This window comes from Ptychodera flava, chromosome 12 (genome assembly GCF_041260155.1).
Source record: "Ptychodera flava strain L36383 chromosome 12, AS_Pfla_20210202, whole genome shotgun sequence".
Classification (NCBI taxonomy): domain Eukaryota; kingdom Metazoa; phylum Hemichordata; class Enteropneusta; family Ptychoderidae; genus Ptychodera; species Ptychodera flava.
Genome location: NC_091939.1, coordinates 31,671,498 through 31,690,350, shown reverse-complemented (window position 1 = coordinate 31,690,350; position 18,853 = coordinate 31,671,498). Strand labels below are relative to the sequence as shown.

The window sequence follows — 18,853 nt, the reverse complement described above, 5'->3', positions numbered from 1 at the left end:
GCATCTTTTGAAAGTACCGTACTTTTGTAAGCTATCGTAAAGAAAAACTGAGGATATATCAATGCAAAATCATGCAATAAAAATAACTACTTTTACATCAGCCAGAGGTAACAGGTAATACGTGCATATACATATGTTACTTTTGTAAGCCATCGAAGAGAAACGATAAACATTGTGTATTTTTGTGTGTGTGTGTTATTGGTAGTCATGTTTATCTGACTTCATCTTCATGACTGACACCCTTGCAAAAGAAAATCTCCAACAATATTTTTGTCACAAATTTAAGGCACGTCAACACAAACAGGTATTTGGTATTCTGACGATTCTTCATTTGCATACGATATAATGTACATCATGAAATGATGATAAATCGTGTCAGCATTACATCAATTACTTAATATAATTACGAAATATTGACAAAATTATAATCCAAATTTTACCTGTAGAATCATGGCGACCAATCTTAGAAAAACTCTTCCATCGTCTCCAGATGACTGTGGACATTTTCGTCTGTCATGCTGCTACTCACTAAAGATATTGACAAACGATCCCTTAATGCTCGTTATGACAGCATCAGCAAAAAGCTTGAGGATGAAGTTGGATATTTCCGCCATGGCTTGTCAAATATGCTGGGCTTGCTAGAATTCCAAAAGGGAGAAACGGTCAAGGCATGCCAAACGTTCAAAGAAATCTTAGAGAAAGACCCTACGAACTTGAATGCTCTGTCTAATTTGAAAACGGTTTATGAACGCATGAACAGAAAGCGAAAAGCCAAGGATTACAGGGATAAACTTACTGAAGTATTTGGGGATCAAGGAAGATTATTGGGAGAGGAGAGACAAACTGCACTTCTTAGATGTGTTGCAGAACAAGCATATTCCCTAGCTTTTGACTGTTACGATGAGAAAACAGGAATGCCACCAAGATGTGAGGAAGCAATTTCTATGTATGAAACTGCTTCAAGAGAGTCTGAAAATTCTGCAGCACTAGACGGTGAAAGGTTTAAATGGAAGATGTGTATGTTGGTTGGTCGATACAATAAGCTGGCAAAACGGGGGCTATGGTACAAAAGTGTAGGCGAAAAAATAGAAGCCACCAACGAAGTGATCACTCTACTACAGATGCTGAAAAATATCCTAGGTAACTGTACTGATGGGTTTTATCAATTCCAATGCTGGTGTTACATTGGTATGTTGTTGATTAAAGGGAGACATTTGATGGATGCGGGATCAGATCCTGAAAATCATGAAAAACTACGGGAACTGGATCTTGTCAAGTATTATGAGCGACCAACTCTTTGCTTTGAAGTTGCTGATAGATGTTATGATGGCGGTTGGAAGGAACTGGTCAAGTTTGCCAAATTACTGATCAAAGATAAGCAATATGAGAATGCATTACAGGTGATTGAGAAATCACTTTCAAAGAACCCTGCTAACTCTAACTGGCACGCTTATGAACAGAGGGCAAACATCCACATTAAAATGTATGATGAACAGCCACAACGCTTAGCGAAGCAAGGTGGAGTACCTGACAAGACATTGCTGAGGAAAGCAGAAGTAGATTTGGAAGTATGTTTAGAGATAATGGCTTACAGCCCAACAATTTGTTAGAGATGGTCAGAGTACAAACCCGTTTGTGTCAAAATCAAAGCGACCATGGTTTGATTATGAAGTGGAAGATATGGATGCCTTAGAGAAGGCATTCGAAATTCTGGCAAAATTGAGAATACTGGAGATATGGAAGAAATATGTTTATGCACAGTATATGATGCTACATGGTGACTGTTTAATGTACGCCAAGGAATATTCCGATGCAGCTGCCAAGTATGAAGAAGCTGTAAAGCATTCGCACAGATTCTACTCCGGCAATTTTGCAGCTTTGCTACGTGCCCTGTTTCATCGCCTTCGGCAGCATGGACCAATCAATATTCAAGGTACAGATGACGCGGCAGCCATCGTGAACAAAATTATGGATTACAACGCCTCGTACGATAAACATTATGTACACAAAGTAATCAACGATTTATCGCGAATGTTTCACGAAGAATTCCGCGAAGTGGACAAGTATGCATCAAGAAACTCTGGTATGAACCTTCACCGAATTATCGACAGGTCGAGTCTTAAATAGAACAATATAGCGTTGTGTAACACAATGTGATAATGAACAGAAAACAATGGCTTGTTTCGATTTGTTCACTAAAACGTAAAGCCATGCAAACAACACCAAATGCAATTAGTGATACTTATTCCACTGCAGCTGTATTGGCAATTTCAAGTTATTGACTTAATATATGATGTTTGAATCGTTGCAGAAATTCAGTGTTGTGAACAGACATATGTAAATATTTGGGAATTTAGTGACAGAGATAACCCTTTGTAAGTATAACTGCTATTATTTTAAAAGTTGTTACCCGTCAATTGTTAAGAAGGATTTTTACAATAAGCTTATAATTGGAGACAAAAGCCCAACTAAACTAATCCACATTATTACTTTAAATAAATCCGTATTGTTACTTTAACACTTGAGGTTTATTCTAGTCTTTAACTATACTGAGTTCATCCAAGTGGCCATAAAATGTCTCCAAATTGCTAAAATCTTTTATATATGTTTTATATGTATGTAGAATGTAATGTCTAAGTATCAATGACGATGAAGAAAATGTTTACCCGCATTTCTAAAACTGCATTGTTTCATTGTAGGCGAATTTTGTGAACAAATGCAAATTTGCACTTAGTAAAATGTTAATTGTCTTTAAAATTACAGACTTATTTTGAACTTTTGTATTTGTTTCAATAACATGTGTTTTCCGAAAAGTTTGAGTTAAAATAGTAGAATAGAATTGTTCTGACAAAGTTTAAAGAGCTCAAATGTGCCGTTTTATTAATAAAAGCAATAAAATGCTGATAGCTATCATCTATGATCTGCGGATATAATGGATGACATCAAAGACAGTAGATATATATTTGAAGTGTGTCATTTCGGGGAAAAAAACGAAAATCGACGAAGTTAAAATTAGAATCTTACGGTCCTTGAATACTTCCATTTTTAATATTATGCAATTTTGATGTTCTGCTATATTTGGACGTTTTTATATAGTTCGCTAACATTTAAACGGAGTTCTGTTCACTTCGCCTTTACGTTTTGAACATGTTGTATTTCTTAGGGAAGACTATGCTTGTCAGGAGAGATTCATTCTATTATCATTCAGGAATTTGAACTGAATATGGTGATGAATATTACGAATATGGATGATGTTAAATATATATATTTGAAGTTGACAAAGTTTGGATTTCAGGTGATCGGATTCAGCATTGCTATCATTCATTCAGCTGTATGACCCATTTGCATCGAGTTATTTTTGTTTGTGCCTATTCACTTGATTTCTAATAAAATTGTATACCAGTTTTTCATGCAGAGTTATTTTTTCAATCAGCTATTGCAGCTGACCCTACTACGTTAGTGCGGATTATTTCCCGGGAAATCACCAAGTGCAAGGAAGAGCCAAACATTAATCAAAACGTATGCTGATTTTCTTAATACGTTCAACTATACATAAGCCCTTGGTATCTTTATCATACGTGAAACTTTGCGTCAGAACGCGGAATTACATGAACAGTGTAACTCTCATGTTTTCTTACTCATTTGCGAGCTATGACAACTTTACTTGCAGCGTAACAGCTGACAAATGTTAAACATCGTACACGGCTCTGACAAGGTATATTTATGATTTTCCTGCGGGTGCCAACATTTGCATTTGTCAGCAACAATAAATTTTGTTTAACCGTTCAAAAATTCGACCTATCCACATATAAACAGCAGGTCCAGCTTATGGTGTGTATATTTAACAACTCCTTATATAGATACAGTAGCGCATGCAATTCATATGAAGACATTCGAGCTAGACACAGCCTATTAGCTAAAGAGTTAGTGAGGCAAGGATAGATTAGTGAAATCGTTTAAGAAGTGCTATGGTAGATACGGAGATGTTGTATCAAAATATGACCTGTCTGTTTCTCGAATGATGTGTGACAGCATACCAAATTTTGACTCACAAAAGTAATTTGGTGAATTCACCAAATAACAATGGATTTGTCGCTTTGGATCAATCTTGACGGGTGCAGCTAGCTGGCAGGGTACGCTTACCCATTCCGACACCTGTTCCACCACCACTATCTGTCATTTTCGATATATTCCTTGGACCTGGTAAATTTCATAGTTAACTTGAATGATAATGATTATTGGACCTGATTAGATGTCTACTTCAACAGCGATTTATCAATACTGCTAATTTTATCACAAATATATCAGGGGTCATCCTTGTAAGTTTTATCAGTCCAAAGGTTGACCAGCATTTTCACAACACCGATACAAAGTCCATGCATGTAATCCACAGCAATGCCTCTGATGATGTCAAATTTTGGGAATGTCAATGCCCAACCCTTATATGGCTTCCTTCATTTCAGCTGCTGTTTTGGCAAAGTCAATTGTTTGTTCATGAGTTCTGGGTTCTCCTTGCCCTGACATCTCTCCTATCAAAAGGGTATGCATGTGTGTGGCCTCTTTCACTGGTTTTTACTGTTGCTCCTGGAGAGGTGCAGAATGGACATCCATAAAATCCATTAAACTGACAAAATTCTGTGAAGATACATCTTGCAGGTGCATCAAATACGCCACTCAACATAATACCTCTCACTGTTAGCCGTTTGACACCACCTACCGGTATATCGATGACAACTCCTACAAATGATGGAAAGAAAAAGTTATAAATGTAACCTCCACAAATGTAATAATCTCCATAAATGTAATATCAACCATAATTGTAATAAAGTGCACCCATAAATGTAATATCACCCATAAATGTAACAAAAATCAACCATAAATGTAATAAAAACACCAACCACAATTGTAGTAAATGGTAACCATAAATGTAATAAAAAATCACCCATAAATGTAATACTTGTCAACCATAAATGTAATAAATCTATTTTGTCGTTGCAATTGAGGAATTAGCCCTTAAATATTCATCTTTGTAATAAGGAAAGCAACTCCACACATTATTCATATCCTAATTTTTTTGCGATTAGTGTGTTTTGTACATTTGAAAGTGTATTTTACGTTTCCCTATTTTGGTACAAAACTGATTGGCCATGGCGAGACACAGCTGTAATCTGAACGTCAGTGCAGTCTCTACTCCAAAGTGGAGGAGACTGTATAACACTACGATCCTTTAACGCCTTTTTATCGAAATTTGCCGTACTTTCTAAATCAGTCGCCTCAAATTCATCTTATGTGGATAAATTGTGTGGAATAATCGATAGATTTTCTGTATTCCTATGTTGTCCCAGTTGATGTTTGTTCCTTCACTGCGGATGTTAGGATGTTGGGATGATGGATACATGTTCTTGTCAACATGTTTTGTGTCGTAAGTTTCTGTCATAAGGTTGCATATTTCTCTGACATTTGTTCCGAGTCATCTGCCATAAACTTTGTGTGGTATCACTGGTTGACGAGTTATTTTGACGCTTCCTTATTATGTAATTATCAGCGTCTGGAACTGCTGTTCCACTTCCATTATCTAACGCTTTGGTCGGTACCTCGCCATTTTCTGATAGTATTCTCAAAGTATTCTATTCTGTCTTTCACAAAGAAAACCTAGTTTCAGGAAATTTATGCAAGAACATTAAACTAGTCTTATTAAAGTTATTATTTACTTTGGGCATTGATAAACAAATGATCACATATGCAAGTTCAAGTTTATTACATTTATGGTTGAGTTTTATTACATTTATGGTTAATTTGTTCATTACATTTGTGGTTGCAGGTTGTTACATTAATGGTTGACAGTTTTATTACATTTGTGGTTGATTTTATTACAATTGTGGTTGATATTACATTTGTGGAGATTATTACATTTGTGGAGGCTACTAATGTGACAGTTATATGAGAAACTTTAACTTTCTCAATAACATCATGCAGAATTTGCTTTGTATATGTCGATATACAACCAACTTTGAAAACTTCAGGTTTTTTACTAGATCAAGAAACTTCATGAAAATATAGTCGTCCTTTCATTTAATAGCATACATACGGGCGATGCGCTGACCATTAACGTTTATTTATGGGCAAGGGCGAGAGGAAAGCCAAAAATTAACAGCCTACTTGCCGAGCCCGTTAATTTGGCTTTCCTCGATCCCGCGCCCATAAATAAATGTTAATGGTCAGCGCGGAGTCTGTTATTTCAATTATATTATCAACGAACCCGAAAAACCGTCAAAATCTATAAAAAAAAATCCCGTGCGAACGACAACGGCGCTGTGCTGCAAAAATTTTGCAAATCCGGAGATTTTGCGAAAAAAAGCGTCTAAACTTGGCCCACAAATGCTCCATTTTATTTTGTGGTTGATTATGATCTTTGTACAAATCACAATTTTCGTTTTAGCCGTAAAGTTACTATGTTTACGATGTAATTCATATTTACGGGCATAAAAACAAACCATTACTGTGTATTTGTGGGCATTCAAGTGGTTCAGCTCGACCAATTAAAACGCAATGGACAGGGCATGATAATATAATTCATATTTACATATTACAGCAGATCTATAATATTTCCACAGTTTTGGGTACACATTACATATAGCAGCGCATATAACGACTGTGTTATCGACCTTGCTAACAGAGTAATTGGCATCTCGTTTTTCAAAATCCTAAATGTTTTTAATCTTCTCATTGCTTCTCTGCAAATATTCTTGAGTTGGCAATTTCTTTCTTTTTTATAACATCTCGTTTAGTCATTTGTTCATCTCCACGTTTCCCGGGAGGAATGTGAAGATGACAATGTCTAACTAAAAGGTCGTCGGCGATAGTAAACCCCTCGTCAGCCATTTTCTCGTCGTTGTTTTCTAGTAAGTCATAGAACCCACACTGTCGAGTTAAGTGAACGTCTGATGTCCTCCCACCCACGACTCAGAAATGAAATTAAACATCCACAGGGCATTATAGAAACTAAAAATTTAATAGTTTGGATCCTTTGGTGTTTCAATAAATACTTCGGTGCAATCTATAATGTGACGAACATTCTTGTATTTTGAGTTTCTGAACTTTTTTGGCAGATGTTGTATTGCAATTTTTTTCGGCGGATTGCATATTCAACATTTCAGTTCCAAGGCCAAAAACCGCAACAACGTGTTTATGATGTTACTTACAGTGCTAGAGCTCACACTAAAACGATCTGCGAGATCTGCATTTGTACTCCTTAGTCTAAGTTTCATCAGAGCCATATAAGAAATTCATAGTCGACGTTTCGGACCAGACTTCTTCGGTGACTGCGTAAACCTACGTACTTTGGTTGAGATTTTACTTTGCCCTCTCCAGTAAGACAATTTAAAAGACCTCTCCTTTATAACATTGTCGAACAAAGTGTCAAAAGTCCTGCGATTTGGCAGTCCTGTGATTTTTTTTTATCTTTTTATCATCAATAAGATTTACATGACTGAAGGGTTGTTCAGTCTTGTTTCTGAGCTTTGTTTTCAAATTTGTATTTCTCGTTTCAAGATTCCGGTTCAAGCAATTTTCTTCATATCAAATAAATTCATGAAAATATTGGACTTTTTTTTAAAAAAGCAGACACGTGTAGAGGTATGTATCATACTGTATCAGGTTGTTAAAAAGAGGATACATTAGATTGACAAATGTGTTCATGGCGTCGAACGCAAACCACTACGTCTTCAGAACTATAAGTGTCGTATTTGAGCTTATTGCTGTAGAAGTATACAGAAATAAAAAAGCAAAAACTATTGTCTGTTCGGAATAATTCAGCAACCAAGACAGTGTCGTTTTAGCAAGCCATGTTGTTACGTGCAGAGAAAACGAACAAAAGGGTGAACTCAGCAGTTAACGTTTAAACAAAATTTATTACGAAAAAAAAACTAATTGCTAAGTCAGGGATAGAGTACAAGCTTTAAAAGTGTACAGACTACTTATCTCAGCTGGGACGGCAAAGCTCCAGTCTCAGAGTTGTAACAGTCTGTCGGACGAATGAACAGTCCTTTGGCTTGCAGGCTTGCAGTTGCACAAAGTCCACAGTGTAAATCCAGCGTTGGCAGTGAAGGTCTTGAAAAGTCTTGAGAATGACTACTGCTGGAGTTTAGTAACACACAAGAGACACGATCCCAAAAGTCTGACTGGAAGCTGTGCACGTCCCTTTTATACACATGGGTTTACATAAGGGCATATAAGAACAATCTAGAACTTTTATTGACATGCTAATTACTGTTCTAAAATTATCTCTCTTACACAACTAATTAAATTTCCAGAACATTCCAAACATGACTAATTGAATTCAAGGTTGTGAGGTCATTAAGGGCAGTGACCTTGAGAATGTTCTAGACTAATTGAACTCAGGTCATGATGAGTGTGGGGGAAATGACCTACATAACACACCCCCTCTTCAAAAAAAGAAAATTTTTCAAAGAAAAATCTTTCTTTTACAAATGTAATCTACAAATTAATCTTGAAAAGGATTTTAGTACTCAAATTTTTGTTTTACTCTAAAGTAAAATTTCTTGAAAGTGAACAACAATAAAATTTCTTGAAAGTGAACAACAATAAACTCTAAATACGAGAGAGACAGTCTGCAATTAAATTGTCTCTGCCTTTGATATGTCTAATGTCAAGATTAAACTCCTGTAACATTAAACTCCATCTTAGCAATCTCTGATTTTTGCCTTTAAATTTCTGCAGAAAAACAAGAGGGTTGTGATCAATATAAACCACTATTGGCTGATTTGAAGAAGAAGTAACATAAACTTCAAAATGCTGTAAAGCTAATATCAAAGATAAACACTCTTTTCAATTGTAGAGTAGTTTCTCTGGGATTTGTTAAATTTGCAAAATTTGTTAAAAATAGCAAACAGGATGATCGGTCCCATGACTATCCTCTTGAAATTTGATATCGGAAAACTCGAAATGGCACTGAATTTGGCATAAAGTATGCATTGTAAAGTCCAGTTATTTTTATTGAGTTCGATAAAGTCATTGTTCGGCAAATACTTGGCTTCTTCCTGGAGATATTTCGCTTTTGTTGGATTCAGTCTGTATGGATGTTGTTTTACAGGCTTACTGTCCCCAACATCAACGTCGTGATAGATGACGTTTGTCCTCGTTGGAACATCTTGAAACAGGTGTTTATATTCGTGGAGCAGTTCTTTCACCTGTTGTTGTTGTTCTGGCTGGAGGTGTGCCAACTTTGTAGACTCCAGCTTCTCCAGGATTTCTGAGTTCTGAAGCTTGACCGAGCCCAGCTTTGAGTTTAGAGTATTTTCACTCAAGTCAGTTTCAGTATCACTATCTTCATAATGGTTTGAACTGACTGCACTGACAGGCTGAGTTATAGTAGGATTATCCCTATCCAAATATGGCTTAAGCATATTTATGTGACATAGCTGTTTTTGTTTTCGCCTGTCAGGTGTTATTATGATGTAATTTAAATCACTCAATTTCTTATCAATTAGGTATGGCCCAAGTAACGAGCATGGAGTGGTTTGCCAGGAATTGGAAGTAGAACAAGAACTTTTTGACCTTGTTCAAACTTCCGTTTTGAGGTGTTTTTATCGTATTTGGTTTTCATTGACTGCTGAGATGACTCAAGATTTTCTCTGGCTAATTCACATGCTTTAGAGAGTTTTGTACGAAAATCTGACACATATTGCAATATATTCAGACAATCATCATCGTCTGATAGGAATTTCTCTTTAACGAGCTTAAGTGGGCCACGGACTGTATGTCCAAATACAAGCTCAAATGGGCTAAAACCAAGAGACTCCTGAATTGACTCTCTAACAGCAAAGAGCAGAAAATGAATTCTTCATCCCACTGCTTCTCTGTGTCAAAACAGTAGGTCCTAATCATGTTTTTCAAAGTTTGATGAAATCGCTCAAGAGCACCCTGACTTTCTGGATGATAGGCGGATGACCTATACTGTTTAATGCCTAGCTGATCCATTACTTGTTGAAAAATTCCAGACATAAAGTTGGAGCCTTGATCGGACTGGACACATTTAGGGAGGCCAAATAAAGTGAAAAATTTGACTAAAGCTTTCACTATAGTCTTTGTCTTTATATTTCTCAGTGGTATGGCTTCTGGGAACCGAGTTGATGTACACATTATTGTCAGCATGTACTCATTTCCTGATCTTGTTTTTGGTAGGGGCCCAACACACGTCTATTAGTATCCTACTAAATGGTTCTTGAAATGCAGGAATTGGCTGTAAAGGGGCCTTTGGAATGGTCTGATTTGGCTTTCCTACCATTTGACATGTGTGACAAGTTTTACAGAAATGTGCTACATCCTGCCTGAGATTAGGCCAATAAAAGTGACTGAGAATTTTATGATAAGTTTTCCTGACTCCTAAGTGACCAGCCCAGGGGTTTCATGGGCCAGGCGCAATATTTCAGCACGGTAGGGCTTTGGAACCACAATTTGATGTTTTATAGCCCAATCGTCATCAACCAAAACATCTGGAGGTCTCCATTTACGCATGAGAATACCAGACTTTGTATAATAGGAAACAGAGCTATCTGAAGTTTTACCTTCATCATCTACCCTGTCAAACAAAGACAAAATATCTGGGTCTTTGTGTTGTTCTGCAATGAGATTTGATCTAGAAAATGTCTGACTTTGGTCAGCAGAAGTTTTACTGGAAGTTTCAAATCCACGAGGGATAACGGAATGCTCCGTGTCAAACACCTGACTGAGAAAGGTGTCATTTAAGTCAACATCTGTGACATTATTTTGAGAGTATTTTGATTCTCAGAAGTTTTCTTTGACATGGCTCGAGTAATGGCACATGATGGGAAAAGGCCGGGAATGTCTTCCTCTATTGGCTCTGGATTTTGATCTAAACTAGGATTATCAGTCACAAGTGGATTAGTAATGACCTTGTCCCCAGCAAGGTCGTTTCCAAGAAGAAGGTGAATCCCTTCAAAAGGCAAAAAAGGCCTAATACCTAAAGCCACAGGTCCAGAAACAAAGTCCGAAGACAAATAGACATTATGGAGAGGAACAGGAATAAGTCATTGCAATTACAATCTACCCCCTTAATAAGAACTTTAGAACCTGAAAATGACTTTTCAGAAAACGGCAGGGTATCTGCCAACAAAAGAGACTGGGAAGCCCCGGTATCTCTTAAAATTTTGACAGGGGTAGCGGAAGAGAAATCACTAGAAAGTGATATAAAACCATCATGAATAAATGGTTCGAAAATACCCATAATGCTATCTTGAGAAGAATTGACCTTGACCTCATTAATTGGGGATGAGAGGGGTTTAACCTCAGAAAATGTGTTGCACACATTATTAGACTCTAATTGAGTGATGATGAAAGAATAAAAGCCGGTGGGCTTAGATCCACTTTGACCACTTTGACCTTCACGTTTTCTTTTCAATTTGAAACACTCTGACATTAAATGGCCGTCTTTCTTACAATAATTACAAGAAAGTGTACCGAAACTGTTTGTCAGAAGGAGATTGAGACTTGGGATCTGATGATGTGGGAGTGTTACTTGAACTCTGTGAACTGTTGTCATTTGATTTTCTACTGTCCTTTGAAAAATTCTTGGATGAAAAGGAGGAGTTAAATTTACCTGCATTGTTTCTGTATGAAAAGGACTGGGATGGTTTGCTGAGAAATGAAGATTTGTGGGTCAATGAATAATCATCGGCCAAACGTGCAGCAACCTCCAATGTATCTGCCTTTGTTCATTGATAAACGTCTTGATGTCACTCCGGATGCACCTTTTAAATTCCTCAATCAAAACAAGTTGTCGTAATTTGTCATAATTCTGACTGACCTTTTTCAGAAGAGCACCAACGATCAAACAGTTGTTCTTTTGTTCGAGCAAATTCAACATAAGTTTGATCCTTCACCTTCTCACAATCCCTAAATTTCTGACGGTAAGCTTCAGGCACCAACTCATAGCCCTTGAGAATTAATTCCTTCACAGAATCATAATCTGAAGCCTGCTCTACTGACAACTGAATGTAAATTTCTCTGGCTTTACCCACCAAAGCACTCTGCAAAAGCATAGACCAGGACTCCTTAGGCCAATTCAGACTCTGAGCAATTTTCTCAAAATGAAGGAAATATTATCAACATCCTTTTCTTGGAAAGGGGGAACTAACCTGAAATGCTTAGTGATGTCAAACTTGTCTGAAGGGAAGAATTTTCCTGACTGTCCAAGCTCTAAACGTCTCATTTCTAACTGCAGTCGGTGTTCAGCTAATTCTCTTTCCTTTTCTTTTTCCTCTCTTTCTTTCTCCCTTTGTCTTTCTTCCATTTGCAATTCTTTTTCTTTCATTTCCAATTCCCTCTCTTTCTGTCTTTCTTCCATTTCTAATCTTTCCTGCCTTTCTTTTCTTTCTGTCTTTCTTCCATTTGCAATTCTTTTTTCTTAATCTCCAAATTTGTCTGCAATTCTAATTCTAATTTTCTGAGTTCAGAGGAAGACTCAGGCTCATAATCTTTTAAGGCAGACTCCTCAAAATGGCCAGAATAATAACTAAATGTTTTGCAATCTTGAACTGTATTTCTCGCTTGCGCATAGATCTTTTGACATCTACTTTAAGGAAATTTGCCAGTGCTATGAGGTTGTCTTTTCTGAGGGAATTAAATGTGTCCTGATCAAGGTCATCCATAAATTCGTCTGGCTTGAATTCCGCCATGATTGAATTTTGCTGAGTTCACAGTATACAGTAGTTTTGAAAAGGCTGTCAAAATGTTGTCAAACGGCTCAAAATATTCGTCTCCCGGACGAGCCCCCAATTTTGTTACGTGCAGAGAAAACGAACAAAAGGGTGAACTCAGCAGTTAACGTTTAAACAAAATTTATTACGAAAAAAAACTAATTGCTAAGTCAGGGATAGAGTACAAGCTTTAAAAGTGTACAGACTACTTATCTCAGCTGGGACGGCAAAGCTCCAGTCTCAGAGTTGTAACAGTCTGTCGGACGAATGAACAGTCCTTTGGCTTGCAGGCTTGCAGTTGCACAAAGTCCACAGTATAAATCCAGCGTTGGCAGTGAAGGTCTTGAAAAGTCTTGAGAATGACTACTGCTGGAGTTTAGTAACACACAAGAGACACGATCCCAAAAGTCTGACTGGAAGCTGTGCACGTCCCTTTTATACACATGTGCTTACATAAGGGCATATAAGAACAATCTAGAACTTTTATTGACATGCTAATTACTGTTCTAAAATTATCTCTCTTACACAACTAATCAAATTTCCAGAACATTCCAAACATGACTAATTGAATTCAAGGTTGTGAGGTCATTAAGGGCAGTGACCTTGAGAATGTTCTAGACTAATTGAACTCAGGTCATGATGAGTGTGGGGGGAAATGACCTACATAACAATGTTAATTAAAAAACTTGCGGAAGTGTTTTCAGCTCAGTACTCTAATGCATAACATGCTCTTTTATTTCTGTGGTGAAAGTATGTTGAAATAAAAAAAAGAAACAGAACCATAAACAGAATGTAGGCCCCTATTAGCGAGTTTGACACTAGGCATTTTTACATGCATGGTTTTGGGAATAGAAAAAAAAAGTGTATTTTACACCAAGTTAGTCAAAATATGGAGAAGGCACATCAAAAGTTCCAGCTTTTATCAAGAATTAACAGTATTTGCCAAAGTCTGAGCAGTCGGTTACGTTCGGTGTTGCAGGTTCGACCTGGAGATTTCCCATTTTAGGCACGGTATTGTTCTTTGTCACACGGTCTTTTCCTACTGCCGAAACCGTATTTTTTATGATATTTTCATTTTTCCCATTATCTACTCTTTCGTTTATTGCTTCCCTGTGTATGTTCTTCCTTTTCTTTAATCGCTGATGCACCACCATTTTTTGTTTTTCCTTTTTTCCAGCTAAATGCGAGTACAAACTGTTTGCTTGCAATTGGCTGTCCGGATGACGCGTGCGAGTATCGGAAAAAACCCAACTTTTTGTTATATTGCCAATATTATAACATAATTTAAAAAGAAAATAAAAAACAAGAGAGAAACAACATGCAGACAATATTAATGAACGACAAATACACGAATAAATAAATAAATACATAAACAAGCTCATAAGAGAATGGTCGAAAATGTTTATTTATTGGTATTCAATCTTTTGCTCCTGTTACATCATGGAGGAAAACAAGTGGTTACATCAGTTATCTCGTGCCGTCCTCGGGTCAATTGTGGGGCACTTATCAAGATTTGAAATTGACTTCACCAACCATGACTATGCGAACAAGTAAACCTCTCTACAGAGAACGTGTATGCATGTATGTATTATCAAAGTCCCTCCACACTTTGATATTATCAAACTCTCTGGACACAAACTAAAGCAAAATCAAGGTACTACTACTACTCGCTGCTGTTGTACTCGGAAGCAGAAATTGACCGGCTTGGATAGGACGCCACCAAGCGCCCGCACAACCAAACACCGGCCTCGATCCGATCGTACGGATAATACTGCACTGGTTCAATCTGGATTACGAACGGACATTGCGCAGTTGCAGTGTTATTGCAGTGCCCAGTATGTGATAGGAAAGCAACAGGGAAGGCAACACATGTCAGATGTTTGAACTTTCCTAAAGATAACCAGTACAACGCTTCACCGGTAAGATTTTAGCACAGAATGCGTTACCTTGTTTAAAACATGGAGGTAGGAAGAGATGACATATACTACATCTGAATAACAGTCGGTGTGTATCAACCGTGTGCTCCAAACTCCATGAAGTTTTTCAAAATAGTTTGAATATGTGAAGAATATCGATCCCTTTTCTAAATCCATATTTTTTAGTTTTTTACATCAGTCCATATAGGAACACGCTAAGATCGGTAGCTATCTGTCCTAAATCTTGATTTTCAGACTCACCAGCATGCTCGTGCTGCTGGCGTGGTTTACAGTAATATGGTGATGTGTTCGTTCGGCGTCGGGCGTATGATACAGACTTCGATATAATTTACTCATCGGAGAATATCAAAATATCACTCCTTGTTTGTAAAATTGTCTACCAGTTTCCGTTCATTTGCTCATTGTGTTTGTCTTTGTGCTTTCTGTAGCTGATCGTTGAAGCCGCAACGCGCAACGGTTGCATGCAATTGTAGTGCTGTGTACTTTTCCACCACGGGCAGCCATTTTGTTTTGAAAGACTTGATTGACCTCTTGACCGACCTTCAATGGCAGTGCACGTGACCTGACCTGTTTGTTTATGTCGTGAGGATGGAGAGTATATTTCCAACTACAAGTAATCGCTACGGCATTGCAGTGAAGGAAGCGTGGGAGGGAGTGCCGCACTTAGAAGGGCCTGGAAAAAACTTTTATGATGGTAGAAATTGCACAAAGGGATACACAAGCAGGTGCCGTTGTTGCAGCAATGTTCTTCATTTGCTTTCAGCATTTTTTTAAGTTCTTCTTGCCCTTTGCCCAGACTGACACTCAAAAGTTATTAAAATCATAATTAGCAAAATTGAAATGCCTCTTATTTAAAATGTAAGAACAAAATAGCTGTTTTTGTCATATAATTAAAGAACATAATGTGGAAATTTCAGAAAATTTGACCCAGCCAGAGTGGGGTTCAATTCTTTTGAAATTTTGACATTCGGAGGAAAAAGAAGCCAGGAAATTGGGTGATATGCAAACATTTGCATAAATTAACACCCCTTTATTACACAACTTATAACTGGTTGAGTAGATAAAGGTGAACACAACCAATATTTTAATCTTGGGTTAACAAATTAATTAAAATTGAATGAATATTTGCAAAACACTGATTTTTGAGCAAAATTCACTGTGTTGGGTGCAGCGCCCCCTTAATTGATATAGTCTTTGCAGCCAGAGTCCTCCCATAAAGACCTGACTGTATTGTACTGTGTATTTAAAAGGGCACACTTGTTGTTGTTATGATTTCCATACCTGGTAGGCTGACCTTCAAATAATGATAGAGCGTTTGCCCCAGGTCAGGCCAGGGTACAGGTATATATATCATTATCAGGTTGATCTATGAATACAGACAGTGTTTTGCTGCTTATTGCCGGTCAAAAGCCCTTTTCTGATGTGACCAGTATTGATACGTTGTCCATCAATTTTATGAAGATTTCAACTCTGACCTGCTGGCGTTTTCATGTGGAATTGGCATTTTTTGCGGGAATGCTTTTGAACAGTTTCAGACAGAGTCAGAAATCAGGATTTTTAAGCCATTATGTTGGACACGGTCCATGTTCCAGGAATGGTATTGTGTGAATTTGAAGCAAAGCATGTGTCCCTATTACTTTTCGATGCTGCACACATTGTTAGCATTCTGTTACTGCAAAAGTCTCATGCAGAATTTTGCAAACTTGGCTTTACAAAGTCATTGGTGTTTCAACTCGTAGAGCATGTTATAGTCCTTGTTTATTACATTTTGTTTGACACCCAGAACATAAATATTATAACCAAGGTGCCTCTTGTTAACAGATGTCCATTTTCATATACCTGTCAGGGTAGTTAAGCAGTTCTCCATGAATTAATCATTGACATTCACACTGATTTTGTAGGTATGCTGTAATGGTAAAGAAGAAGTGTATGATATAGAAACTGTCAAGACCAGATCTTCAGGATTTTCATCGCTTGGAAGTGAAGGAGGGAAAACAGTGTCTCCAATATCTGAAATTACATTTGCCAGGTGGCATTTCATGGAACATACTCAAACTTTTCAAAGGTAATTCAGTCCAAACAATTTCTCACAAATTTGATTTCATGAATTGATTTGATGTTCTATGTGTTCATAACCACTCATTATTTGTCCAAATATGGACTTGTTGTTTTAGAAATATCAAAATTACCAGTCATTAATTTGCATATAGCCTATCACTGTGGAGATGCAATTTGCACAAAGCCAGTCATTCGGCCAAATTAATTTTAAACTGACAGGGATGTAGATAAGAACTAGTAGTTGGCAAAAACAACTGGTCGCAGCGCCGCACAGCGCTGATAAGCATTTCTCAAAGAGGTACTTTCTCCTGTCATTCTGCCATCGACTTTTGGAATTCCAATACGTGCTTGTGAGCTGAGCGGAGCTACCTCCCCGATTACGAAAGATCAGTGAATGTTGAGGTAATTGTGGTGAAAATATTTTAAAAAAGTTTTTGAAAAGAAATGTAGTTATGGCGCAGTTACATTTAACATTGATTGTAATGTTCCTTCTGTGTTGAAGTACATGCTCCATTGATCCACACAAATCTGCTGAATTGTACTCACAACACAGGTAAGGGTACATGTACATTTTTGTAGATCGCCAATGCTCAAGACTGTGTATTGAATATAATGTAGCAGGTTGCAAAAACCTTTATCTCTCTCATGATCAGACAAAGTCGGTAATTAGGGTAAATTTGTCACTCTATTATTGTGTACAAGGTGCATGTTCCATGTTGATACATATATTGCATTGAATACCGGTATGCATCCAAAGTTGAGTTGGTAGAACCATGTGTCAGGGTCCCTTGTCACAAAAATGAGGACACCGCTTGCGTTGTGTCCTCATTTCTGGGCAAGAGACTTCATACATGGTTAACATACCATTACCACAAACTTTGGTGACTTTCTGAACGAGATGTAGTGGGAATTTCGATGATGTATCGGTGAAGTCTCTTCATCCTCGTGTCAGGGTGAATTGTATTGAAATTGTGACTGCCATTGCAAAGCTTGTGATAATGAAACTTGTGCAGCCATTAAAGAGGTTATGTATACACTTGTTATTTCTCCACCACTGAAGTTTCAGATTCCGGACCATGAGGTGAAGCACAGTCCCTCTACACACTGGTTGGGAAACGCCTATTTTTTTAAACGTGTTAAGTACCAAATTAGAAATTGTATGCACATTATGGTTTGGCATCCGTATTTCGTACCCATTTTCGCCGCTTTTTTCTTTCGAACATTTGTTACCAAGAACCACTGATATTTACTCTAATATGTGAAGCCTGTGTCAACCATTTCAAAAAATGAACAAGCCGTTAGGTTATGGAGAGATCGGTCATTTGGTTTTGTTGTTTTGATTTCTGTAAAACAAAATGGCAGTTATGGTAGCTCGCCTGCATTCCAATGCAGCAAACGGCGTTTTCTCACTTTACCAGTCGCCTGATAATAAACTTTTACGACAGGTATCACATGAAATGTGGTGTTTATTTTGGTGTGAGGGTGGATTGTATTCAAACCAAAATGAAAAGCATTGTAAAAATAGGGACCCAGGCGTTTCCCAACCGATGTGCGGAGGGACTGTGGGTGAAATTATATGGCTAGTCAGTGGCAGTCATTAAAACACTTACAAAAAACTTGAACAGAACAGACATCATGATCTTGAACTTTGAAAGGTCAGAGGTCATGTGCAACTAAAGTTACACCAATGATTTGTTTGTTGCAACCATGTCTTCATGGAAACTAATTTAATTTGTGGTCTGTTGCTTTGTCTGACCGAATTTTGCCTGTATAAACCTGGTTTATGTAAAGTTCTTTCAGTGAACTAATCTGTGACATTTAACAAATTGATTCCATGCTTTGTCACATTTTGAGGAGTATGGTAAAGGCATTAGTTTGCCAGCGATGTAAGGTCAAGGGCCTAGTGACCTACCATTAGATACGTTCATGATGCAAGATATGGCCGGCCACTGGGTCCTTGACCGTGCATCGTTGGTAAACTAACGGTTTTGGACGTTACAAGAGCAATTGTTTTGCAATCTGTGAGCAGTTGAGTTATTTGGGTAGGCATAGATTGGAATCGAGTTGATTTTTGCTGAAAGTACCCAGTAGTTGGAAAAGAAGCTTTTCGTGTGCAGTCCA

At 37.5% G+C, this 18,853-nt stretch overlaps 1 protein-coding gene across 1 annotated transcript; it reads left to right on the top strand.

The window, feature by feature from the left end:
- The first annotated feature begins 515 nt into the window (after positions 1-515).
- LOC139146281 (tetratricopeptide repeat protein 22-like) lies at positions 516-1,610 on the top strand. The gene has a single exon (XM_070717688.1). The coding sequence runs from the start codon at positions 516-518 to the stop codon at positions 1,608-1,610; it is 1,095 nt and encodes a 364-aa protein (XP_070573789.1).
- Positions 1,611-18,853: the final 17,243 nt, after the last annotated feature.

Bases quoted from the DNA above. Each gene is read 5' to 3' on its own strand.
- LOC139146281 (XM_070717688.1), top strand. From the start codon at position 516: ATGCTGCTACTCACTAAAGATATTGACAAACGATCCCTTAATGCTCGT.